The 26,886-nt window shown below is 37.3% G+C and overlaps 1 protein-coding gene across 1 annotated transcript in view; it reads right to left on the bottom strand.

Annotated features, from left to right (window-relative positions):
- The window catches only part of EDIL3 (EGF like repeats and discoidin domains 3), a 235,402-nt gene that overhangs the window by 138,142 nt on the left and 70,374 nt on the right, over window positions 1-26,886 (bottom strand). The window contains exon 3 of the mRNA XM_059874141.1: window positions 1,010-1,039. Within this exon, the coding sequence (XP_059730124.1) occupies window positions 1,010-1,039 (30 nt within the window). The remainder of the gene's footprint in view (window positions 1-1,009; window positions 1,040-26,886) is intronic.

Genomic DNA, 26,886 nt, shown 5'->3' with positions numbered 1-26,886 from the left:
ACTCTTGGCTTTGTTCTCTGTCCTTTCATTTATTATTCTCTGCTGTATCCTAATTACTTATATTGCTCCCAAGTTGTAGGTTAGCGTTGTAAACAGTGTTCAATCCTTCCTTGCCATCTTCCTCTCTTCATTCACTTTCCTCACCTTTTCTCTTTTGCTCCTCTGGAGGCCTTTCCTTCTTTTAACAAGCCACTATAAAGTGATTCCCCATTTATTTGATGTTTTAGCTCGCTGGGTTTGTACAACTCAGTGCCATTTCAAATATGTTAGGCTGCTCAGTGGCATTCTTCTCTGGTACACTGTCTTCTTTTTTCTTTAAATACTCCCCAGCTAATGGATTGCCAATTAATTAGAAATAGTTAATCTTCACAATAAAATAAACACGATGCGTTTGTGTCTCTCTGGGAGCTCCTAAACTAATTTTTATGACTGTGATGGTAACCATTCTCACGGCTTGGCAGCTTGTCAATGGAAATAAAAGTTCTGCAAGCAGAGACCCCAGCCATCGTTTGGAGAATGTTTTCTTTGAGCACGATGCTTCTGCATCTGCTGCCTTTCTTTTCCCTTCCTTCACTGCTTGTTCCCAGCTTTTTAAAGGATGTCAGTTTTGGGGGCATCATCCAGGTGACTGAGTTTTGACAGCATAAAGAGAAGAGAAAAATCTAACATTTAAAAAAAAAAAACCAAAAAAAACCCCAGTGATTTTTATTTTCTTCAACTCCTGATTGAATCATTCTGTTACCTGAAGCTTGAGATGCCAGCTTAAGCATGGAAGAAGAAAGGAACATGCCATTGATATTTTTAAATGCTACAGGAGGATTGTGTTTCCTGCTGACTCCAAGCTGAGGAGAAGGAGAAAAAAAAGAAGGGGGAGCAGACAGAAGAGGATAGATCCCAGTTGTGGAATTTGCCAAGTTGCACACAAAACGAAACAGGCTACATGATTTTAGTAAAGGCAGCTCTCAGGAAATGGTTGCCACAGTGCAGATGTAATGTAAATAATTCATACCTGCTGAAGTTGGATCCTCTTCAATGGAGGCTGTGCAAAAAGGTGTCAGGAGTGGGGAGGGAGGCAGGGGCAGGGAATGGGAAGAGGAAGGAAGGGAAAGAGAGAGAAAAAGAGAAAAAAAATACAAATGAAGAAATCCATGTAATGCTAATGGTTGTATTAGTTACATTTTCACAGCATAAAAACAATTAGATAAAAATCAAAACTTTATTCTCATAACCCTCCACCCCTTCTGTCCTAGTCAACTTCTTCCCAGCCTGGTGGGAATTGGGCAGCTAGGGAGACAAAGTGGTAGTTTTGGGGTAGGTTGTGTGTCTGTCTGTCTGTCAGGCACACAGTAACTGGGCTCCCCATTCCAGATGTTTATTTTCCTGGGAAAAGCAATAAAAATCCTGTCTTCACCTCTCCCTTTTGTTGACAGATAACCATTAAATTGCCTTAAGTTACCATCAAAAAGCACTGATGGCTCTGGACTATCTATTTCCCTGACATTCAAAAGAAGGAAACAGACATATTCCCAGCAAAAGTGAACTTTAAAAGTACATCAGTGACCTAATTCTTTCTCTTCTTTTAGTCAGTGTGGTTTATGTACACATGCATCACAAAAACGATCTCTTCACAGCCTTGAAAAACTTTTGGATGACAGTAAAAGCTGAATTCAAGTGTTTCTCACTTGGATACTGTGAAAAGGACCCAGAAGCGAGAGAACTCTCCATAAATGTGATATAGAAGCCCTCTTGAGATATTAAACACGTGTATCCATACTTTTGCTTTTTCTCTTTTAACGACTGCCTGCTGCCAGTTGAAATGGAAGCTCCTCCTGCTTTGATTTCTTGCAGAACCAGCTCAGACAACACTCCTTCATCCATGGCAGGCATTGATGCACCCTGACAGAACCTGCACATGGCATGGCCAAAAATTTCAAACGTTTCCTCAAAGACCACCACCACACTTGGTAAATTGACTTTTTTTTTTTTTTTTTTTTTTTTTTTTTGCTATCACCCCCTGTTTTATGCAGGGAGAAACAAGGAGAGGAGCAGGGAGACCTTCCCTTTTCTTGGCAAAAAAAATTGTCAGCAGACACCAAGTGCAATTGAGAGAGGCCATGAACCTTGGTTAATTCAGCACAATATTCTGTATGCAACTGTATGTGACAACCAGTGCTGAACACATCAGTTATTCCTAATTGCAGAGTAGCATGGTGTCCTTTTGGGGACTGTCAAATCTAATCGAGAGGAAATAATGAATTACTCTCTCAAGCACCAGCCAACCATCTTGTCTCTAACCACACTCGTTGGAGGTAAACAGGTGATTTTTATTTCTAAAGTTTGGCGTTCAGATAAACCCTGAAGAAGGCTACATGGAAAAAAAAAACCATAACATGATGTCAGACATAATTTAAAATGGCCTTAACATGGTACTTAGCAGAGCCTTGCCTTCTGTAACTCCTTATTTAAGTTTGGAAAGTGTATTTTGAAACTGGATTAATCCATTATGCAGTGTACATATGTAAAAAATCACATCAAGCTCTAAGGGGTTTTTTAAGTACTTAAAAAAATTTTAAATAAAATGTGTTTGTGGTAGTAGAGGATTTCAAGGTAATGAAAGAAAAGAAGGAAAATGCCATGCCACTCTTTTTAACTTGAACTAATCAGCTGAATCATTAATTTAACAATATGAAAGCTGATTATAAGCACACACAAAACCCCCCAAAAACCAAAGAAAGCAACCAGCCAATCAAAAAAAAAGGCCAAAGAACCCCTCTCCCACAAACCCCACAAAAACAACAAAACAAGAAGCCCCTAAACCAGAATATTTGTAATATTTAAATCTTAGAAAAACAGACTCTGAAGTAAATAAACAAACTAAAAATTAAGTCAATAAAGTAGGTTGCAATTTCTCAGGGTACCAGTGGAAAAGACAACTACACAGAAACAGAACAGAACATGAAAGCAGGGAGTCAGAATTTTACAAATGCCCCAAATCCATATTAGCTTCCAGCTCTGCTGCTGCTTGAATGAAAAATAATTCAGAGTACTGGAGAGTCTGCTTTAAACCTGGTTAAACAAAATTGTCCAATTATACAAGGAATATTTATTCCAGTAACCATTTCCTTCAGACTGCTATTTGAATAATATTCTGAGACTTAATTATCAGGATGAATAGCAGCATTAGCAATTCAAAGCTGGATTCAGTTGCTACTCTGGTGGTTGTTTCAGAGGGACCACTCTGCACTTAGGTACACATCTAAATAAAACAGGATAGCTGAATCTCAGCTGAATAAATCACTCAGATGCCAAAATGGCTATGCCAATAATGTTACTTTTCTGTTTATTTAATTATTTTGGCTGTTTGATTGCTGGTTTAAGCTCATCCAGGAATAGACTGTGTTCTTTTGGTGCCTCAGTTAGAGTTAGTGAGAACTGCATTTGCAAAAAGACTAATTCTACTTGTCAATACTGCATTCCTTAATCCTAGACAGAAATTAAAGATGAGTATTAAAAATGGAGATGAAAATGCAGTTCTGAACCTGTTCACAATTCATACAGACTTCTAGAAAAAATTAACTTAATCTCTTGCTTTTTGTGACAGGATATTTTTACCTCCCTTTAGATTAATAAGCCATGTTTAAAAAAACAGCCTTCAGTAAGATCTTGAGCACACAAAGAATATACCTACTTTTGCTTTATCATACCAGCTCAAATGCAATATCAGCACTCTGCTTTCCACTTCTGAAGGAAATGCACTAAATTACCCCACCAAAAATTCCCTTCACGACACCACCTTTTTTTTTTTTTTCCCATCAGCAGTGATTTAAAACACTAAGTTATTTTAAAAATCTATTTATATAGTGAGTCATCCCCAGGGTAATTATCTGTAATTTACTCTTTGCTTGTTTCAGAGGAGTGGAGAGGGGGTAAGATGGAGCTGCCTTGCTCAGCTGGGCTGGCAGAAGCTGGTGACTCACTGCTGTGGGTGGTGGGTCCCCATCAGCCTGGTGTCCTCCTCGTGACTCCCACAGAGGAGCCAGTAATTTAACAAAAAGAAAAAAAAAAAAAGCCCCCAAAAAAGTCACAGACATCCCCAAGTCATGGTCTTATGACAGCATTGCAAAATCTTAAGCTGTAAATTGCTCTACAGCTTTTAAAGCATTTTTCACAATGCATTTCTTCCCCCTTTTAATGCATCATTGACAAAATATAATAAGATATATAGCAGGAGAGATGTTGAATTTTGTCTTCAGAAAAACTCTGATGTTCACTGGGGAAAATTTAATTTTGTTTTTCTTAGAGGTGAATAATGCTGCATGACATAAGTGGGATATAAAAAAAAAATAAATCAAGAAGACATGGGCAGGTTTGGAAAGCTTTTACCAGGTGACATGTCATCCAACATTAGCTTAAGAGAGATAATGCAGAAAGGCAATGCTTGGATGGTATCTGAATATCTCTGCCAGACTCCTGATTATTTCTGTTACAATGGCAGAAACCTTGACAGGTCTGTGAAAAAAAAAAAATCTGAATTTTGAAGCATAAATATCTTGGTTTAGGCAGATCCAGTGTACCAGCCTGCTATGCTATGTTATATCTCATGACACATTACAGTAGTTCTGCATTATATTAAAGCCTGTGTTAAGTTTATTTTAATGTGAAGGGGTTTTTTTTAACATTCAAATAAAATGTTAGACTCATATGCAAAGGAATAAACTTGGATAGATATGGAATTATCCCTATGGAAAATCTGTTCAGGAGGGCCACGAAATTATCCAAAGGAACAGTAAGCTCCAAGAGAAAATAACATTTTTCTGAATGCAGCACCAAAACTAAATTATAGTCTGCTCAGCATCAAATCTCAGGGGTCTCAGAGGACCTGTGTGCAAGGAAGACAGACTGACTTCCCAAAATCTCAGCTGTAGTCATTAAGAATGTGATTTTAGTGCTACAGATGTTCCACTGAAAACACGGGCCTGAGAATCCTGTCTCTTCCCTCTCTCCACATCTGACAGAATTCAGCATCCACAGGCCCTTGGAGCAGCATTTTTCCTTCCTGCCTTCAGCTGGCCAAGCTGTTTTTGCACTCTTTCATGAGAAAAAGGGGGAAAAAAACCAAGCCCAGAATATAACAAACGCCAAAAAACCTCAAGAAACACCCCAAAGAAACAGATAAAAAAAGGCACGACAGAACAAACAGAAATGAACAAAAACCAAGCCAGAAGGAACATGCCAGGCCCCTCACCAGGGCATGGCAGAGATAACTCTCCATGAACTAATGAAACTCTGCTTGGCTGACAGATGTTCGATGGAAAACAAATATATTAATTAAGAAACCCCAAAAATGGCCCTTGGCACTTAGTAGAGAAGATGTATCACTTTCCACAGGTTTACATCGATTTAAGCACCTAAAATCTGTGAAAAAAACTTACTCTTTCTTCATTGTTTTATTTCAAGAAAAATAAAATCTAACAAAAAAGTGGGTGTCTGAGCAAAATGCCATGTATTATTAAAATCTAGAATACTAGTGTCTTAAAATGACAGTAAAGGTATCTCATCCATTCTCACTGGTCTTCCTTTTTTACCAATCACCAGGACCATCAGTGCTGAATGAGAATATGTTGAAATATCAAATAAAAAATGAATTCAGGTGAAATGCTGCATTTTGTAGAAGACAAGATTAGATAATGATGTTTTTTTTAGGTGCCTTCACAACAAGGGAGGAGTGCCCTGGTATTCGTCAGGATGATCTTATGGAAAACAGTGTAAAGAAATTAAGTTTTAAAGCAATTCTTGAGTTCTTAGTAAGCTCCAGTTCTTGCCAAGGATTCCAGTGCTGCCAAAGGCATAACAGGACTGAGAATTGAAATTGTGAAACCAGGGTTTGTCTGCCATGGCCTGAAATATCACAGAGTTTTACACACAGGATGCCATATGCAGATTTGAGAATATGTGAACGTTCCAAAAGAGCAGAAAATGGAATGACAAGGTGCCCCTGGAACTTTGGTGTCCAAAAAGTAAGTGTACTCAAAAAGGTAGAAGTGGATAAGGCTGCAAATCATTGTGTAGAAGTCTTTGCTTCTTTAAGTGTCAAAGAGCACTCTTGAGCAACCAAATGAATAATCTTAAAATAAAATGCTAAAAAAAGCCTGTAAAATACAGTTATAGAAGCAGGTACCTGCTAGCATCTGTTATTGTGGATGCAAAAAACCTCCCTGGGAAATCCCCACAGTCACAGACAGAAAGCTTTGCCTTTCCAGCCAAACAATTTCATCTTTTCATATTTCAGTCACTTGCCTGAAGCTGTTTCACTTGGTTGTTTTGTGTGTTTTAAGGGAAATTTTACTACCTGTTCTTATGTGAATGCAGAATTTTAAAATAACGTTGCACACCACACTGCAAAGTCATAATGGTGATAATACTTTTTGTTTTATGGCTATTCTCCCACCTGGGGGAGAAAACAAAAAATGCAATAAAAGCTCACTCAGGTGTTCACAGAATGTTTGCTGGCTCTGGGCTGGTACAGGAGGTTGGATTATGTCTCTTCATGTGGTATTTTATCTGTACCACACCACTTGAAAATATTCAATATACAACATCCAGCAGCATAAAAAAGGATTCAAAAGGCCATAAAAAATGCCCCAAACAGATGAGGAAATAGCAGCTAAGATAAATAAACACCAACCCTATTCAGGCCTGTAATATCATTCACTGATCTTAATGCATGAGCTTTCTGTCACAGTAGTTGCCATTTTTAACCCCAAAATAACTTCAACCAGCTGGTCTGTACCCAGACTGTCCACTTTGCCTTGTAGAAACACATACTGGGAAGTTAAATAAGTACACAGGAAATCCCAGAGACTTTCAAACCCTAAAATTTCAGGATAAATATGAATCCTGCAATTTTCAGTGCTTTCCCAAATACTTTGTGGGTTTTGGCAAGTTACCTAGTGTGCCAGTTGCAAAGATTGTGCTGCCATCCTTTCTGGGCAATGGAGGTATAAAAACCAGCAGGCCAACAGCAACTTTATCATAAAACCATTAAGGCTGGGCAACAGCTCTTAAAACACTGAGCCACCAGTATTAAAAGTCCTTAGTTTGAAATTAGATGAAAAGGACTCAATAGCCAGAGTTTCATAGAAAATACAACAGAATGAATAAAATTGCATAGGAGCAGGGGCATACAGTTCTTGGTGGGAAAAACTGGCTTCATTATGAGCTCTACAAAAGAATTAACTGCTTTTTTTCTTACATTTATTCACAATAAGTCTGTACTACTCTGTCCAACCTGACTGGCATGCTGCTCTAGTAACACAACACGATCTCCATCACAGGAAACCTGAACTGTAAATTGCATCATGTGCCAAGAGGAGAATTCAAAGGAGCAGATGGCAGATAAAATGAGAGATGTGGTGTTGGAGGGGTCCCATGCAGGGAGACACATTGCTTTGGTTCAATGTGTGGGTTTTAATTTTTTTTTTTTTTTTTTGGTGAATTCAGGAACAAAGGAAATGCTCCACCATAAAGCTGCACAGCATGAGCACAGGTTTGAGAGAAGAATCAAGTCCTGGTGCAGGAAAGGCAAGGAAGATATTTTTAAATGAGTAAAACACTATTTTCATAGTTCAGGTGGAGTTTGGAAACTGGAACCTACTGTTTAAGGAATAATAACAACACAAGTACTCTCTTCTAACTTTTCTGGTTGAGCAGAAAGAAAAGAAGATCCTATAAACTGTGCAGCCAATATTGGGTTTATATTCAGCTTCAGTACAACCAGATTAAATACCTATCTGAATCCATTATTGTTCAGCATTGAAAAATCTATGTTGAAAAATATGTGTGATCTAGACTGTGGCAAAAGAGTGTCAGTAATACCCAGTTTGAATAAAACACTGCCCTAATCTAGATCTCAAAAAATTTATTACCACAGATCTGGGGTTAAAACCAGTAATAATTAGTCATATATCAATTTGTCACAGGGTATCTGCAGAGGCCATGCTGAAGCCAGAGCTCTTCAAAAATAATATATTGTTCTGCCCTAAAATATGACAGGCAAGGAAGCTTACTTTAAACTTTGGCCAATTTGAACAAATTTCTGTGTCCTACACCAGTTTCACTGAACACAGAAACTTCTTTGCTGACACCTTCACTTCAACAAACAAGAATGCCAAGTGAGAAACATGCTAAAGTGTAAAAGAAGGTGATTTTTTTTTCTCTCTTTCTCACAGGAGCATGGCTTTGCAAGGTGCAAACTAGGCAAAAGGAGTGTGATAGGAAATAGAAAAAATACACCTGGTGTGAGTTTCCTTGGTTCTTCTCAGAAATGCTGCATTTTTCCTCTTAATTTTTCATCTGTGTAATTCTTAATTTTTTCAGAAAATACCTAGAAATTGAGGCCTTTTCTCATGAACAAGTGGAGATCATTTAGACTGATTTTTCTCTTATCTAGGTGAATAAAACCGTTGACTGGAAGCCAACACTTTACAGCCTCTCTGAATTCAGCCCTGAAAGAAGCATTTTCTCAGCAGCCATCAGTGAGCACTCTGGTGCTCCTCCATGCCCTTCACTTTTCATTAGTGCAGGAGTTGTGCCTATTGATTTTGAGTTCTTCTCTCCTTTTTTTTTTTTTTCCAAAGATGTTTTTATTTCATCCCGAGTGTATGGATTTTTCCGTGTCTCACCCACTTCCCCATACATTTCTCAGAGGACATTTTTTCCTTTTCAGTGCAGGGTTTTGGGTTTCCAAGGGGTGCTTAGCACCCTTTCTTGTGGCAGCAATTCAAAACCCTTCCCAACCAGCACCTCCCACTCGGAGAAAAAAAAAAAAAAGCTGCCAGGCTCTGGAGTGATGTGCTAAAATTCTGCCCTTGGTTTTGGATTTTCCCCTCTTCTGTTCTGCAAACAGATGGCAGAACCTCTCCCTGCTGGAAGGAAATAATCCAGCTGATGTTGGATGGAGTCTAGAAGTGTTCCACACATTCCCGTCTCACCGCGCGCCGCCGCAGCCCGTCACAAAAACAGGGAGCACCATTATGATCTGTTCTCCTTGGCACTGGAAATGCTTTTAACTTGGGTCGTTTCAGGTCAGAACAATGAAAATCAATACTTTTTGTCCTTGCTCCTGGGTTCAAATGATGTCTTGTGTTTGTCAAAGGAAGAAAAAAAAAAGGCATAAAGAAGTGGGGCATGCACAGAGACAGCTGGGCTGGAGGGCCAGGACAAGGGGGAATGGCTTCAAACTGAAGGATGGGGTTAGATGGGAAACTGGGAAAGAATTCCTGGCTGGCAGGGTGGGCAGGCCCTGACACAGGGTGCCCAGAGCAGCTGGGGCTGCCCCTGGATCCCTGGCAATGCCCAAGGCCAGGCTGGACATTGGGACAGTGGGAGGTGTCCCTGCCATGGCAGGGGTGGAATTGATTGGGCTTTAAGGTCCTTTCCAATCCAAACCATTCTGAGATGTTATGGTTATTGAAATATGCTAAATTTAAAGGATTGATTTCCTTTCTTCTTCCATAGTTTTCATCCCAAGTATTAAGGATAAACACATTAAGTTTTTCATCCTGGAGGTTTGGGAAAATGACCAGCAGGTACTTCACATGGTCAAAAAGCCTGGGCTGGAACTTGATTGGTTTTTATTCCTGTTAAATACCCTAACAAAAAAATAAATTATCAGCTTGTCTTCTCCATCAGCTGCTCAGTTCAGGACAAAACGTGAAAAATAATCTTTTGGTGTTTGTTTTCCTGGGGTTTTTTAGGCTTTTTTCCCCAACACCTATCTATTTTAAAAAGTATACATTAAGTAGAAGTGGGAAACTTTTTATTTGGGTCAACCAAAAAAATGTCCATACTTGTAGTAAATCATCTCAACTTCAGTCTTTTCAAGAGAAAAAAAAGAAAAGCACAACCATTTCAAAGCACTTTTAAAAAGTTCAAAATTAGGCACTAATAAGCACTGTCTCAAAAAATTAAAGTGAAAGTAATACATTTTCATAAATATTTTCCTTTTTTTTTTTAGGTTGCACGACTTTCTGTCAGTTTTCAGGTCAAATACATGTGTTTGTTTCTAAAGTTAAAAATTCCTTCTGAATTTACCACGCGCTCATGAATAATTTGCATGGCCCCCATGGCACTTTCCAGTTAATATTCATGCAAGGAAAAGTTCAGGTTCAGAACTGGGTGATCCAAATGCTAACAGATGCACTTTTACTGCATTGTCAATTGCTCAACTTTATACAGAACTATCAATGTTAACATTAAATACTGACTTAACTAAGTCAGTGGAGTTGCTGAAATCTAACAAGAGCTTAAATTAAAGACAAAGACAAAATGCAAAAGACAGAAATTAATCCCCAACACTAACTTCTCCCTCACCAAAACCTTTTTTCATCAAGAATTTTCTGCTGATTTCACCAAACAGAAAATATTCCTCTTAATGAAATCCACTGGAATATTAAAATTTGCCTTAAACCACCTATTTTAAAGTCTATGTTAATTACTCTATACAGCACTCTGCAAGCTCTTTCTACATCAAAGATTGTTGTGACTAAGTTGAAGGTACATTGAAGAAATCAGACATAAAAAATATCAGTCATGAAATATTCATCCGTTGAGCAAATTGCTGCATTTCATCAATATTCCATGTTTTAACCTAGTGAATTTTATCAATGACTCTGCATCAAAAGGACACAACGACACACTGCAGATTTAAAAAAACACACAAAAAACATATATCCAAACTTACATGCCCTATTCTACGTAAGCTGACAGGGAAAAGTGTCTGCTAAAAATAAACAGCCAAAATTTGGCTGGGTTTTCTTCACCCATCTGTCTTCTTCCTGATCCTCTGTAACACACAAAGCTCTTTAGGTGAGATGCATTTTGTAAGCATAAAAGTGACTGACTGAACTTATTGTCTCCTGCTGACCTGGAATAAATCAATGAAATACACATTTATGTTACTTTTCACTAGCTGTGCTTCTTTTACTGTACTGCCTTGCAGCCTGAGAATTATCCTAATGCCCCCTCACACCACTTTACAATGTAGATATCCACTGAAATCACCAGAGTTGAGCCTAGCCAGGACCAAATCCCAGCTTACAACTGCATGATATTTAATTCCTTTGCAATTAGGTCAGTGTTTCCCAGTGGAAAGTGAGTGTGTAAATTTTGCTGCCATTTTGCCATCACTAATGCCAACCTCAGTGACTGAAAGTCTTGCTGAGGTTGTTTCCAGCTGTTCCCCAAAATATTTTCACTCTCCACTCCACATGCAGCCCCAAAATTCTGGGGGAGGCCAGTAGTTACTGGAATCTCTACACCAAGGTCATCAATCAGGTCTCAAGAGAAGGGTTTTTTCCCCCTCCTATTTGGTTTTCTGTTTGTTTGTTTTATTGTGGGTTTTTTTGTTTGTTTTGATTTGGGGTTTTTTGTTTGGGTTTTTCATTTTGTTTTGTTGTTGTTGTGGTTTCTGGTGCTGGGGATTTTTTGTTGGGTTTTTTTGGTTGAGGTATTGATTGGTTGGTTGGTTTTGTCTTGTTTGGGTTTTGGGTGTTGGGTTGGTTTTTGTTTATTTGGTTTTTGTTTGTTTGATTGTGGGGGGTTTGTTGGGTTTCTTGTTTGGTTGGAGCTTTTAGTTTGTTTGGTTTGGTTTTTTCTTTTGTTTTTTTTTTCTTGTTGATTTGGTTAGGTTGTTGCTTTTTGGGACTTTTTAAAATACTTCCAGAAGCTTCTGTTCTCCTTGGGGCACAGGACTGCTCAATTTGATGAACTTTCCTTTTCTTCTTCAGTCCTAAACCTGATTTACCAAGCAACTTAAAACTGGCACAAACTGAGTAACTTGGTAAAAAATTAGGAAATAGTAGATGTTATATGTTTCCAAAAAAACATTAAAGAGGAAAGATGTTAGTGTTGGATCCATGTTATCCATAAAAACTGAACAGTAAACTTAAGGAAGAGAAAGTTTTTTCTGTCCATTTTCTTCTTCTTCAGGTTCAAAAGTCCTCTGGCCTTTCTTGAAACCTTTAAAGGATATTTCTGATCAATTTTCTTGCTCTCCACTGCATAGTAGGGGCATAGGGGATGCTAGCTTTTCCCTTAAAAAAATCTGAATTATTGATCAAAAAGATATCCTTCTGATCAAAATCTTGAAAATCAGTTAGAATTTCATACTTTTGCAATAAAATTGTACTTAGAACTTGCCACAACCTTATACTTTATTTTCACAGGTTGTTTTTCTCTTTTCCTTTCCAGTAAGAGCAAACATCATCACCACAGTGCCAGTTGTACCTGGTGTTATGATAACCCAAGGATTCACCTGGACCCACAGCAAGCCCATGTTTGATAACACCCTCTAATCTGTGTTGAAAACACTCAGTACTACTGAAAAATTACTATTCTCATCCAGTTTTATACTGAATTACAGCCAGTGCCAATATTTGGGTTTGAATATCTGCAATATCCAGCTGTCTACATGACAGTGGTTCTGCTGAGTGTCTGCGGGTCAGATCAACCCCTTTTTCTGCTTAATGCCTTTTTCATCAGCAATTTATGTGTAAATATAGTCTTTTATATTGTAAATATTTCCTGTTTGCCAACTGATCAAATAATTGCAGTATCAAGAAATCATTTAAGTTGGAAAAGACTTCCAAGATCATGGAGACCAATCTGTGGCCTAATCCCACGTTGTCACTTCCCTGCTCTTTCTGGCCACACTATTTTAGATACAAATCCTGCTGCTGTTTTATATACCATCCATTTTCCATCTTCTCACCCACTCTTTCTCAATACTAAGAATAAATTTTGCAGTCAATGAGATTCCTGACCATTGAGATATAAGACATCTTTAAAAACAAAAAGAAAAGTAAACACATAAAATTAATTTGGGAGCTCCTATAATGGTTTTAAAACAGATTTCGGTTAAATTTTCTGGGTTTTATGTCTACATTTCAACAAAAGCTTGAAAATATCAGAGAAAGAGAAAATTAACAGAACTGTTACCAGAACAAGAAACAGTAGAATTAATCAGAAGTAAGGGTTAGAGTGCTCTGTTGCTTGGTTGATGAAAACATAAATAGAGAAGCACCTGAGCACTGTTTATGTATAGAAAATAAACCCAGAGCTGAGAAGCTGGTTTTGTTTGTTATTTGTTTAATTGTTGATGCTCATCTCAAAAAAAGAAGTGACATTTCCAGACCAAGTTGTAACTGCAGATTGTACCACAGTGGCACTCAGGTAAAGGAACAGGGGAAGGGAAAAAAAAAACCCTGAAATACTCATAATCCAAACAATGCCATTTTCTAGCTACTCCTAGAGCAGACTGCCAGCTAGATCAGATCAGCTTCTCTCACCTTATCAAAATCCCTTCTCTAAATCCCCTCTTCTTCCTGGATTTCTCCTATTTGTAAGCTTCCTGGGGAAAGCAAAGCTTGGGGGTGGCTCTCTGGGCTGCAGGCAGCAATATTTGGGTGGGATGGGACGCTGTGATTTACAGAGCTCATCCTGCCTCTCCTAGTGATGGCTTGTTCTGCTCCTAACGGTGATGAATCCTCACAGACAGCCACAAATCTAACTGTATTCGAGTTAAAACTGGTGGATAATGGGCCCTGAACACCTGTTAAAAATGTTAAAGGGCACACAGACTATTTTTCACCTTTTTTATTTGTTCCAGTCCATGTGAATGCATGGCCCCCATTTCCTCAGCTCCTCTGCCAAAGGATTTGGTAATCCTTCCCTGGTCTGAGAGGATATTTCCTCTGCTCCCAAACAGGGGAATGTGTGGTTCTCCAGCTGATATAGTCCTACAGATCCCATTAAACTGCAAAAAACCTCAATTTCCCTGAAGTTTCTCTTGACTTGTGCAATTGCTTCCCTCTTCATGTCTTGTGATGCTGTGTCACTGTCATGTTTTCTGAAAAATCCCTTTGCCAGGATTTCTTCTCCTGGCAAGCTGAGAAGCCTCATAAAGAAAGAAAAAATAATATTATCTCATTTGCTTCTCCTGTGTTTGCTGCTTTAGGATGCAGTTTGGAAACTGTTTATCCAACGTGTAAATTGTTTTTGCTTGATAACCAATCACATTCCAACTGTGTCAAAACTATAGAAACAGCCACCAGTTTTGCATTAGTACCTTGTTAAACCTTCTGTAAGTATCCTTTCTTTATTCTTTAGTATAGTTTCAATAGAAGATTCTATAATAAACATTCTATAATGAATATAATATAATGAATATAGTGTAATGTAATGTAATGTAATGTAATGTAATATAATATAATATAATATAATATAATATAATATAATATATATAATTACTATAATAGAATTAATATAATATAATATAATATAATGTAATGTAATGTAATGTAATATAATATAATATAATATAATGTAATATATATAATTAATATAATAGAATTAATATAATAGAATTAATAAAATACAATATATATAATTACTATAATAGAATTATTATAATATAATATAATATAATACAATATAATATAATACAATTAATATAATTAATATAATATAATAAAATATAATATAAGTGATATGATGTACTATAATAACACCATAAAATAACAAATTAACCTTCCAAAAACGTAGAGTCAAATTCATAATTTCCTTCCTGCCACAAAAAACAAAAAAACAAAACAAAAAAAAAAAAAAAAAAAAAAAAGAAAGAAAACACCACAATGCTGCTCAGCTGTTTTTCTGGGCTGTTTTGATTCCTTTTAATCAGCCTCCCTGCATCACTTTGTTCTCACCAGGCAGGCCATCACTGCCACGTTTCAGTGTAGTACTCTCTGGTTTTCTGTTAATCACATCCTCTCTGCTGCTCCAGTTCTCACCAGACAGGGTGTTGCCACTGTGATTTGGGTACCACACACTGGCTAACGATGTGAAAAAAAGAAATTAAAAAAAAAATCTATGTTTATGTTTCTAAATTGTCTCTCTCCTATCCAAATATGGCCGTGAAGGCTTTAAAAATGCAAATAAACTAGATTTATTGTGTCACCCACAAGTCCTGCCTCCTCTCCTGCTCAACCTGTAGAGTTCTCGGGCTCCAAGCAGAACTGTCACACCAAGCCAAGTGCTTTCAGCACAGAAAATCTAGATTTTAGGGCTGCCAAGTCAAAGCAGAGCAGTGCAGCTACTATGGACCATTTCTAAATGGACACGTTTCCTGAGAAATGTAGGTGCAACGCTCTCTGTTACAGAGTATGAAATTAACTTCAGTGGCAAATGAAATTATATTAAAAAGACATTTAATTCAAAGCTGATTAGCCAGATTTTGGTATTTCTATAATGTATTTTTCCTAAACAAGGGTCAGGTATTTCTCCTAAAGTATTGCCACCAGGTGTATTTCAGCCAGACCAGACAAAACCTGTGTAATTTAATTTTTCCTGTATTTTACTGTAAGATGCATGAAAGAAATGCTTGACACATCCCAGTTCTAATCAGTATCAAGATTCACAGCCTGCTAGTTTAATATTTGCATTCCTTATTTTAGTAAACTTTTTGTTCCATGGTCTCTGGGTATTCACTTATTCAGCTGCAATGCCTGAAACAAAATTAATCTATTTTATTTTGATTCTTTTAAACTGCTCAGGTTTCCTCCCACCTGAGAGGGCAAGTGATGAAGGCATGGGTGTTTCAGAAGCATCCACCACCTTGCATTCAGGTGGATATAATTATTTAATTTTCTTTATGCTGCATTGGTCTGGATCTGTTGTTTTAATGTAAGTAAAACTGATCTCAAAGTCGCCACCAGTGAGGACAAAGTTAATCCACTGCTCACTTTTGTTGCTGACTTAGGCTAATGTATTGTTCAGCTACAAGCTAATGACTACTGCAGATGTTTCTTATTTCATGCCAGGAAAAGCAGAAGCTGAAATTAAATATTTTCTTTTTATGACTGTCGTCGTTCCCCTTTATAAATTACAGCCCATTCAGTCATATTTTTGAATAAATCAAGTGACACTGACAACGCAGTTCTCCTATCTGCAAAAATTAATCTTAAAGGACCAAATTCTGGCCTCATTAGACTGTTCATAATGAATAATATAGCTGATGATTAAAAAGTTGACCTGCCTAAGAAGGAGAGGAAAGTAATAGGAATTTTTAATCAAGACACGCTTCTCTCTCTCAATTGCAGCAAGATTACATTTGTACTTGAATATGTTGGCATACATCTGTCTTCATGTTATTTCACACCCTTACAGCCCTCATCTTAGTTAACACATGGAGAAAACCAAGACAGGTTCAAAAAGTGATTTTTGTTTGATGTAATATCAATTCAAATTGACTTGGACAGAACTGGATACTTAATGTGAACTGGATGCTTTATATTTCTAGATAATGGTAATGTAATACACTGAGATTTAGCTCTTAAAAATATTTTTCTTACTGGGTTCTCAGGGTTTTAAGTCTTCATCCACAACAAGGGTTCTGTTGCAGCTCTTGATGTCATCACTGCCTGTGCAAATGCAGATCTTGTGCTAACACAGGGCTGCAAAAACTTCTCAGAACCTTTTCTCGGGTGTGTCTAAGTAGTTTAGACTCTTTAATAATGATGGGAACTCCTCCTTGCCACAGCAGGAATGTTTTTAGTTTGTACTGTGCCAACAGGAGAAAGCTGGTTAATGTAGGGGAAAGACACACCTGCCGTAAGAACAGGGTTTTTGTGTGCAGAACTAAACTCAAAACATGGTTTGGGAACTCTGAAAATAGTGTGGCAGTGTTTTATGATTTCTTCTAATCTCCATTGGTACTTAGACAAGTATATTCTGCTGAGTCCCATAATACTCACTGTAGGTTCTCACTGAGAATATAATTTTCATCTTTGTTAAATGCAAGTTGTTGGAACTGAGCTTTTCACCCTTTCTAAAGCTCAAGTCACTGCAACTGCTGAATGAATTAGGAAACAGGAAATGTTTTTTAATGACAGTATGGATAACATAATAACATGTTAGTATCATATTGGAGAAGAAATGGACACATAAAAGATCTCAGTTCTTCAGCACATTTCTAATAACATGCTACCCTTTCTTCAGGTACATCATTTCTTGTCACCTCCCCATTGATGGCTTTTGCAACAACACATCTATCAGTCTGGGGACTAACATACTGCTTTTTCTTCTTGCTTTTTTGTTGTTTTGTTGATTGTGTTTTTTTGTTGTTGGTTTGGTTTTGTAACGTATATTCAATGTTCATTCATAACCAAATCATTTGACTTTAAATGTGCATTTGAAGATGAAATTGCTTCAGGTCTATGTTGGAAATGAGACAGAGGCATCACCACCAAATGAGATTTTTTTTTTCTGTCCTGTTTCTGTCTGCACTGTGAAACACATCAGACTCCATGGAAACTCCTAAGTATCTTTAGAAGGAACAGAAACTCTAAGGCAGTTGCCACAGCCGCAGTTGCTCTGTCCTTTCCAGTTTTTCCTACATTTAGAAGGACCAGTTAAGCAAACAGAGTCAACAGAAGTCAAATAATTATTGCTGTTCAAAGCCATGAGGAGCTACAAAAAATACTGGCTGGAACTTAGAGAAAAGACTCTGGAATTTACAGATATCTTGGATTTCCCCCCCGAAGCTCTGAATCCACAGGCACATCACTCCCAACCCTGTCTCCCAGAGAGTGGGATCCTGTGCAAGATAAATATCTGCAAGCCCTGGAACTTCTTTCTGTGATCTTTTTTTTTTTTTTTTTTTGCTGGATAAAAGGAACAAAAAGTTGCTTTACCCAGAGGTAAAGCAATAACCTATGTTTGTGTGGATACAAAGGGAAAGGGCCAGGAAGAATTGTCTATGAATGGAAATGCAACATGGGAAGCATCTCCATGAGGATTTGGAGTCTGAGCTTTTACATCCTGCTGTCTATGCAGAGGATGATAAAACTAAATATTCCAGGATATTTTGACCTCTTCTGTTAGTCTGTCAGGAGGTAAGTGTAGGACCTGGGAGAATTTGGATTGTTCAGCCTGGAGAGAAGGATTTGGGGTGACCTCAGTGTGTCCTTCCAGTGCCTGAAGGAACCAGTGAGAAAGATGGAGAGAGACAATTGACAAGGGCTGGAGGGACAGGGCACAGGGAATGGTTCTTCAAACTGACTGAGAGTAGGTTTGGACCAGATATTAGGAGGAATTGTTCCCTGGCAGGGTGGGCAGGCCCTGGCACAGGGTGCCCAGAGCAGCTGGGGCTGCCCCTGGATCCCTGGCAGTGCCCAAGGCCAGGCTGGACACTGGGACAGTGGGAGGTGTCCCTGCCATGGCACTGGATGAGATTTCAGGTCCTTCCAAACCCAAACCATTTTGTGATGCTGTGTTCAGAGTAGTATGGATATGGGCAGGCCAACAAAGCAGATTCTATATGCATGTCTCATACCCATCCACTTGAAAAAAAAAAAGAAAATTAAAACCTTGCATGCATTCATGCAGATTGGAATTAGATATCTGTCAAAAGCATAGATCAGAAGAGTGGAACTACATATATTTGCACCAATTATGCATGAAGTGACACAGAAACTGAACAGAATCATAAATACCAAGGAAGCTGAAGTGTGATTTTGCCAAATCGTGATGCTCTTGAATTCTACCTCACTCTTTTCCTAATTTCAGGGACAAAAAATTAAAGTCATGTCCAAGTCAAACTTTTGAATTTTCCAGACTTCATAATTCTCTGATTTAGAGTGTTGCCATTCCAGTGCATGTTTCAAAGTGAAGATGGTATTGATAACTTGAGAGTTTGTACCTCAAATTAGCATTCTAATATTACTGATGTAGCCACGGGGGAGCAGCTGAAACATTAATTTCAATCTCATTGATTAATTTCTTCTAACATAGGAAATAATATATTGACTCTCCTAACTCATGCTGCAATGTCAGTTTCTCAAGCAGGTGTTCAGCTCAAGTAATGCACATGAAATAATGCTCTGCAACCATAATTCAGCATGAAACCTCATGCCTTAATAATTCTGGTCATTAATATAACATAAATATAAATTAATTATTATTAATCATTAATTTATAGCATCATCAAGTAGGAGAAAGCTGTACACCTGTGATACAACCTGAAAAAAACCAAAAAAACCTCCAAATCAGTATCTCGAATTTGAATTATTCATATGCTTCAAACAGTCAGGATTTCACTCAAGTCCTCATTATCCTCTTCACCCATGAATGCACAAAAAGATGAGCACGTGGCACGTCGTGCCTTTTCACCCCAAAAGGACCACCCCAGATAATTTACTGGGTAAATGAAGGAGGAAAAGTGAGGGTGTTTCAGACAAGAACAGATACAGCACAGGCACATCTGGCCAAACAGCAATAAATCCTGTCAAAAACTAAAACCCTGAAATGGGGTGGGAAATTTGGGCATATTTCTTCCTGGAAAGATAACTTTTGGCTGATAATTTTCATAGCTAATTATTTTTTATTATATTTATTATATTATCCTGTGTATAATTCCTCTGGTTTCTTGATTTCTTGCAACAAAATATGAATTAATTCTGTAGCCTAATAGGAAAAAATTTCAGCCATAGACTTCTTAGGGAGTTCCTGTAATTACACTTATATTTGGGGCAAAAAATAAAGAAAAAAGAAACAACAACAAACCAATCAAGAAATAAATCATTTAGTTATTCCCCTTAGGAAAATGTGATTTTTGGAGTAAATTGATTCCTGGCTGAAAGAAGTTAAAAGGCCTCATCTGATCCCTATTAGCATAATTTTTCTACATTCTTCTAAAACTGCAGAAGTTTTAGAAGAGCAATGGTGAGCTACAGTGCTCAATATCCTAAATATACTAAAGAATAAGGTTTATTTGCTCAAGACAATACTAGTTTTATCTATTGCAGTTTAAAATCTTCAACAAGTTCAATTTTATTCTGGAACTGAAAAAAAAAAAAATAAAAAAAAAGAGAGTAGATATCATTCCACAGTATTTTAAATGCTTAAGGAAATTTTGCATCTGGATGATGAACACCAAAGACCCTTAAGCAAGAGACTTAGCAGAGATTTAAAAAAAAAAAAAAAAAAAAGGAATAAGCATAGAAAAGAATCAGATCACAGAGAGTTGCACAGGGAAAAGAAATTTCTGAGCTACAAAATAGCAATTTTTCCCAGGTAGAAACTTTAAAATTATTAGGAGAAACCCTTGGGTGCTGTTATTCTTCTGCTTCTGAACAGAAGTTTTTATATTATGGGAGAAAATCAAAAGGGTTCCTGAGCTATTTAATCTATTTTTTTTTGTAGGAAAGATGTATTTCCTTAATTCATTACTTAAAAACAAGTAAACATACATGGAAAGAAAAAAGTAAGAAAAAGTGATGCCAAAACATGATGTATTTTGCTCTGCTTAATGAGCACTTTATATAAACAGTTTGGAAAAAAAAATTCTGGTAAAAAAACTTAAAGAGGGAAAGGAAAAAACAACAATGATGTCCATCTGTCTCTGGATCCAATATTCAGCTTTTAATTTGTGTTTCTTTTACTCTGGAACCAAATTCCATTTAGAGCTTGCATTAAGTTCAACACCACCAGGTTTTCCATCTGATCATTTTTTCCTAAGAAGTATAAAATCTTCTAATCTGAATCTCCTAGGATGCCAGAATTAACATCTCATTAAAGACCAATTTGCTTTTTCAGCTAAAGAATCAGCTTCCTTCTGGCATTTTTATTTTTTAGCAAGTTGCTTCCATACTGTTGAGTCACATCCTTCTATATAAAAAATCCAGGAGAAAAGTATATTATATAAAATTGGAAAACAAACAGAGGCAGTGCTTCAAGAACATTTCTTAAGTCAAAATTTTATCAGAAATTGTATTGTCTGGTCTCTTAGAAACCACTTATTTACTTTGCATTAGCCAAGAAGCTAAAGGAACAGGAAAATAAAGCTACTACCCCAATTCTAGCAAAACCAAATAATAATTAATCCTGATCATAATGATATTTAATGATCCCTAACCTGTAAGAATTATTAATTCCTAATAAGTGGTGTATTTCAAGAGTACAAAAAGTCCTGCAATAAATAATTTCTCTGCAACTGGAAAGGAACCTGGAGACCTCTAGTATTTGTTAATGATAATGGCATAGATTAAAAAAAAATCTGGTAATAAAAACTGTCTTAAAGGCTGTAATAATTGATTAGGAACAATAAGATGGATATGATTTCCATGTTTTAATAAAGATGACAAGGATGATGATGATGATGTGATTATGATGATGATAATGCTAATAATAAAAATAATAACAAAATAAAAACAATAACAATAAAATAATAATAATTAATAAATAAAATAAAATAAAATAAAATAAAATAAAATAAAATAAAATAAAAATAATAATAATAATAATAATAATAATAATAATAATAATAATAATAATAATAATAATAATAATAATAATAATAATAATTTTATAGTGGTGAGAGAACCATTTTAAACGCCAGGACAGGGACACCAAAGAACAAAGCCAACATCACATGGAACATCACAAGAAGCAGCCCAGCAGCTGTGTCAGCAGCTCTCACAGGCACCTGGACCACTCCAGAGGCACTCATGGATGTGGAAATGTGCAGGACATTGTGTACCAGAGTATTTATTTCATTAGATCTTGGTGTGCCATGTGCTCTGCTGTTTCAACCCAATGCAGCTGCTGCCTACCAAAGTTGAGTTATTTGAACACTTCTCTTTCCAGACAATGCTAAGAACACCTATCCAAAGAGCAATTTTCCCCTATCTGTCAGCAGGAGCTCTCCAGATTTTATGTGCAGCCTCTTTCACTGGCAGATCTGACAAAACATAACTATTTTATTCTACCTGCTTCTTTTGAAGCTGGTTTAAAAATATATATAAGGCCATAGACATAACACATTTCTGAGGAAAATGCTCTTTTTTCCCTTTTTTTATCTTTTCTTTTTTCCCCTCTGTTTTTTTCCCTTGTCTTCCTCACCCAATAAAACAGGGCAAAACCTCTTGGAAATGGACCTGGCTCACCAGAGATGCCTCACACACAGCCCAGGCAGGTGCCAGCTCTTGTTTCTGCAGCACCCTGCCTTTAGCAGGCTCTGTGTACTTGGAATTTCCAGTTAAACAACACCTGGATGGAAAGCCCACACCTCACAGTTTGTCACAGTTCTCCATGACCCATTTATGCATGCTTTTCTGAGCATTTTTACATGAAAATCTTGGCATCAGTGTTGCAGCTTTTAATCCAAATGTGATGCACTGATGGGTCCTTCATCCCTCCAACTAAAAGCAGGGGCTGGGGATGTGTTTTTGCAAATAAGCCCATGCTCACAAACTTGGTTTTTCTTTGCAAACTTTCATCCTGAGCATTAGGCCTCCCAGCAAGGGGCTGGATGTTTTCCATTTGCCCTTTTAATTAGATGCATAAAATGCATAAAATCTCATTCAGTGTGGGAAACTGCTTACCCTCTAGTGTGTGACCTTGCCAGTTTGTAGATACAAATTAAAAAAAAAAAATTTTGCAGACAGAAAAATAGGAAAATGTGATATGAATTCCAGCATGGGGTTCACTCAACAGGGCATTTCTCATTCAGGTGTTAAAGTTTTCACTACCTATTAATATGTATTGATTGCTTTTAACAGGGCTCCATAACCTATGAGAACATCTTGATTATGTGATAATTTCTGTTTAAAAAATGTGTTTTGCAGTTAATTCCACATAAAACACTGCTGTGTAGCAGAAATGTGAAGCCCTAGGGTTGAGGTTTCAGAATAGAGCACTGAGAAATGCCCTCAACATGCTGAAGACCTGCAAGGAAGAATTTGTTTTCAATCCCTCCCCTCCTCCTCTCTCTCACTCTTTTCCCAGAAGAAACTACCCTTTAACCATGGAACCTGATTATTCTGGCTGAATTCAAATAAACACAGGCCCACCTCACCTCTGAAGTTAATCTTCTGTTACCAACAGAGCCATTGAAATGGTTTTTGAGAGTGAGAATATCAGCAAAACCAGAACAATTGACTTTGCAATTTCTTCAAATAATGAATCAGTATCCAGAGAAAAGCACGACAGCTCGCTGGAGAAGAATTCACAGTCATGCAGTAAATTCTTCCTCTTGACAATAAGAAACGTGGTGAATAAGTCACTTTACATGAGTTTTGGTAATATAGGAATAAATGTAGCCAGTTTGGGTGGCACTACACCTAAAGCAGTGACAATAGGTGCTGAAATCTGGAGTCCACCCTGCATTTCCCAGTATCCTGGGCAATCTACAGAGGACTGTGTTGCACTAGGGAGAGGAGTGCCAGCAGGCCAAGGCATGTGATTATGTCCCTAAAATCAAATAGTCAAGCCTGGAGAACAAAATACAAATAAAGACAGGACTTCTCAGTGGTACCCAGTGATAGCACAATGAGAAAAACTAAATTTCACAAAATTACACTTAAATAAATTTGGGGGTTTTGGGTTTTTCCATTTGTTTCCTTGTTTTTTTTTTTTTTTTTTTAAATTTTTTTTTATTTGTTGCCTGTGAAGGTGATCAAACACTGGGACAGATTGCCATGAGAAGCTGTAAATTCTCTATCCCTGAAAGTAGTCAAGACTGAACTGGAAATGGCCCTGAGAAACCTGCACCCTTGGATCATCCATGGTGAGGTGGGGTTAGGCTACAGACCCCCACAAGTGCCCAACATCTTCAACTATTCTGACTTTGGGAGGGCCAGTGCTGTAACTTGCTTTATTCCAGGCTACCACATTTACAGCTGAGGTGAATGTTTTCATGTCAATTGCATTCTAGATGCACGTGGCAGTAATTGGAAGTCTTTTGTAAGAGTGGATTCATTTCACTTTTTCTACCTTGGAAAATCCATTAGTACATATGCTCAACGTGTGGTGCCAACCACCCTCCTTAAAAAAGGACAAAACCACACGTTGTAAGGCTATAAAAGCATCTTTGAAATCATTCAGTCATTTCTAATCATGGCATTGAGAAGCATCTGCAAGACTGGCAGGAAGTGAGTGACAGGACTTTCATCTGTACTAGTTTTTGTCAGTGCAGGGGTCAGGAAAGCCAAAGTGGGGACTTGGGTTGTGCAAATAAAGCCACAAAGCAAACAGATCAGAGCACTCTGGGCCTAATCCATCTTACTGAATTCTTATTTAACAGCATGAAAAGGGAAGGACTTCTTTGATTCCTGCGTTTCTGGCTGAGAGACAGCAGCTGTCAAAGGAAGAGTTTACTTTGGATACTGGGAAGGCTGAACTGATTATGGAAAACTGCAATGTGCCAAGCAAGGAACCCCGCAATCACTTCTTAATCACTTGGAGGAGTAAAGATGCCATGGGAAACTGGCATCTCTGGCTCACCTTTCAACTCTTCTCCCTTCTCTCAGCCTCCATGCTGCACTGAAACCCAGCTTCCCTGGATCATTAACCATAAGATCATTAGCTTTGCCTTTCCACCCTTCCAAAATGCACACAGGCATTTTTTTCACCGTGTTTTCCAATAATGAGGTCCTCTCAGTGAGAGCTGACATAAAAGGTACAGACACTTTCCAAAAGGATGCTGGCAGCCCATTTGACATCTGTTATTTTTTTTTTTTTTTCACTTAAATAAACTAAACATGTTCACCAGTTTATCCTCTCAGACAGTTATTGAATTTCAGACTTGGAAGATCAAAACCGAGTCGTTTTAAGATGCTCGGATTTCAAATGTGAACATGGTCAACCCATGCAGCACACTCTCATTGCCTCATGGCACAATAAAGTTAATAAACTCTTTTTCTTGCCTTTAAGGTTGTGTTTCTCCCCCTGTTTTCCCTTATGCATACACCAAACAAAAGAGGAACAATTTTTATTTCAAAGAAAACTCCCCCCAGTGCCATTTTATAGATCCCCTCGAGTGCTGTCCATGGCTAATTAGTTACCCAAGTTGACAGGCAGCACATTAGTTTTCCTGAACAGAATTAATTAATTACTCCTATTAATTGTCTGTAACAGTTGTTGTTTATTGCATTTTGATAATTTACATGATTCCTGAGAATGACTTGTGAGTTATTTAAAAGATGTAAAGTCTGCCAACCGCTTTGTAATGCATTTCAATGCCAATATCAATTAATTGAAAATTACTTGGTTTCAATTCAGGTTAAAAGTTATGTTTCCATGTATGTAGGAGGGAGTCTGCTGAAGAATTAACTTGGACCATAGTGTTCTTATTATCTTTGGAAAACATCCTGCTGCTTGGAATGTTTGATATAATCACCTTTTATCTGTTTAGCCAAATCCTCTTTCACCTCGCTGGAGGATGTGCTGTACTGAAAACAACTAAAACACACATTTTTCCTGCCTTTCTCTATCTTATCCTCTGCCACTGTATCAGATATTTAAAATCTGTTAGAGCCCTGAAAAACCTGGCTGCACAAATAGGGTGATATTACAGATCTACCACCTCATCTCAAATCTTTTAGCACAACTAAATTTGGTATAAAAGTACACATAGGAAGTAAAGTGGGATTGCCATTGACAAAAGAGAAGGGTCAGAATGGGAATAGCAATTTAAAATATGCAAATTACTCTCGCAAGAATAGTTTATGAATTTTGGTTTAGACACACTCAAAGTTACAGGGTCAGAAAAAAAGAGAAGAATGGCAGAAAAGTTATATTTTTCTGTGGGTAAATTTATAAAAACTCATAATTAGTTAAAATTATTAGCTTGAAATTTGTATTATTATGAATATCAGGTTATTTTAAATTTTATTTCTGTTAAGGTAATAAAGGAAGTTGCATTGTTGAGAATCCATGCAGCTCCCAAAGTGTCTGGAGTGTTTGTTGATCTATTTAGGGAAGACTTCTCCCTAAATGTTTGATCTTCCTGGGTACTTGTATGCATCTATTTTTTTTTATTTCCTCTGCATAGTTCATGACTTGCTGTCTGAATGGGACTGCCTTTTATTTACCCACATTAATGCATGATTAAGTAAAATCCCTGTTGCCTTTTACTGTCAAAATCCTCCTGTTTAAGGTATGTCCCTTGAAAAATTTATGACTTCCCAGCAGGTGCCCAGAGTTCAGCAGTGCATCCTGTCATTGCACAAAGTCTCTAACGAGGGGGATGCAGACAACACCAACCTGCTTTTACTTTGCTTTTTTTTAAATTTTGTATGCAGCCCTTTTGAGGAGGCAGAGTGGCACAGGCCCTTCTCTGTGTTTTTTTTGTTTGTTTGTTTTGGGTTGTTTTGTTGTTGTTATTGTTGTTGGGTGGTTTTTATGTGTGTTCATTTTTTTTCCTCACCCTCCTCTTTCCTTCCTACCCCCTGACACCCTAAACACTAATTTTTAACTTAGTGTTTTCAACTGCACAGAAAATTGCCAGGAAGGCTTTTTTGAGATACGAGGGATTAAGAGATTAGCTTTTGGGCAAAAACTCATTAAAAAGCCAAAGAGAAGCAACCTTTGCTAGCATTCCTTCTTAATTCATACATCTAATAAACACTCTAACTAAGAGTGATCACTCAGGGTCTTGCACTCCGGGGCTCCTCTAGACATCTTACAACATTATTTTATTTTAAGCACCTCAGTATTTGAATTAATGGAGCTGATTGACTAACAGCTTACACTAATCACCATTATTTTCATAGGAAAAAAAAAATCAAATTATTTTCTTGAAATACTGTTTTGTTTTTTTTTTCCAGTGGCTTATATGACTGTGTTCAGGGTTACAAAATGCAGAATGATCTTTAAATAAAAAATAAAAGATTATTTAAAAATCTATTTATAAAGGTTTTAACAAGGCTAGGCTGAATCCACACATGTAGCAGACAAGACAAACACAAACTAAATTAACACTCTGGATTTTAGTTACTGTAGGAATATTAAACAGATTCTTTATTTAACCAATGTTGTCCAGCAGATATTCCC

The sequence above is a fragment of the Haemorhous mexicanus genome, chromosome Z, assembly GCF_027477595.1.
Source record: "Haemorhous mexicanus isolate bHaeMex1 chromosome Z, bHaeMex1.pri, whole genome shotgun sequence".
Classification (NCBI taxonomy): Eukaryota; Metazoa; Chordata; class Aves; order Passeriformes; family Fringillidae; genus Haemorhous; species Haemorhous mexicanus.
This window is presented reverse-complemented; position numbering and strand designations above follow the sequence as displayed.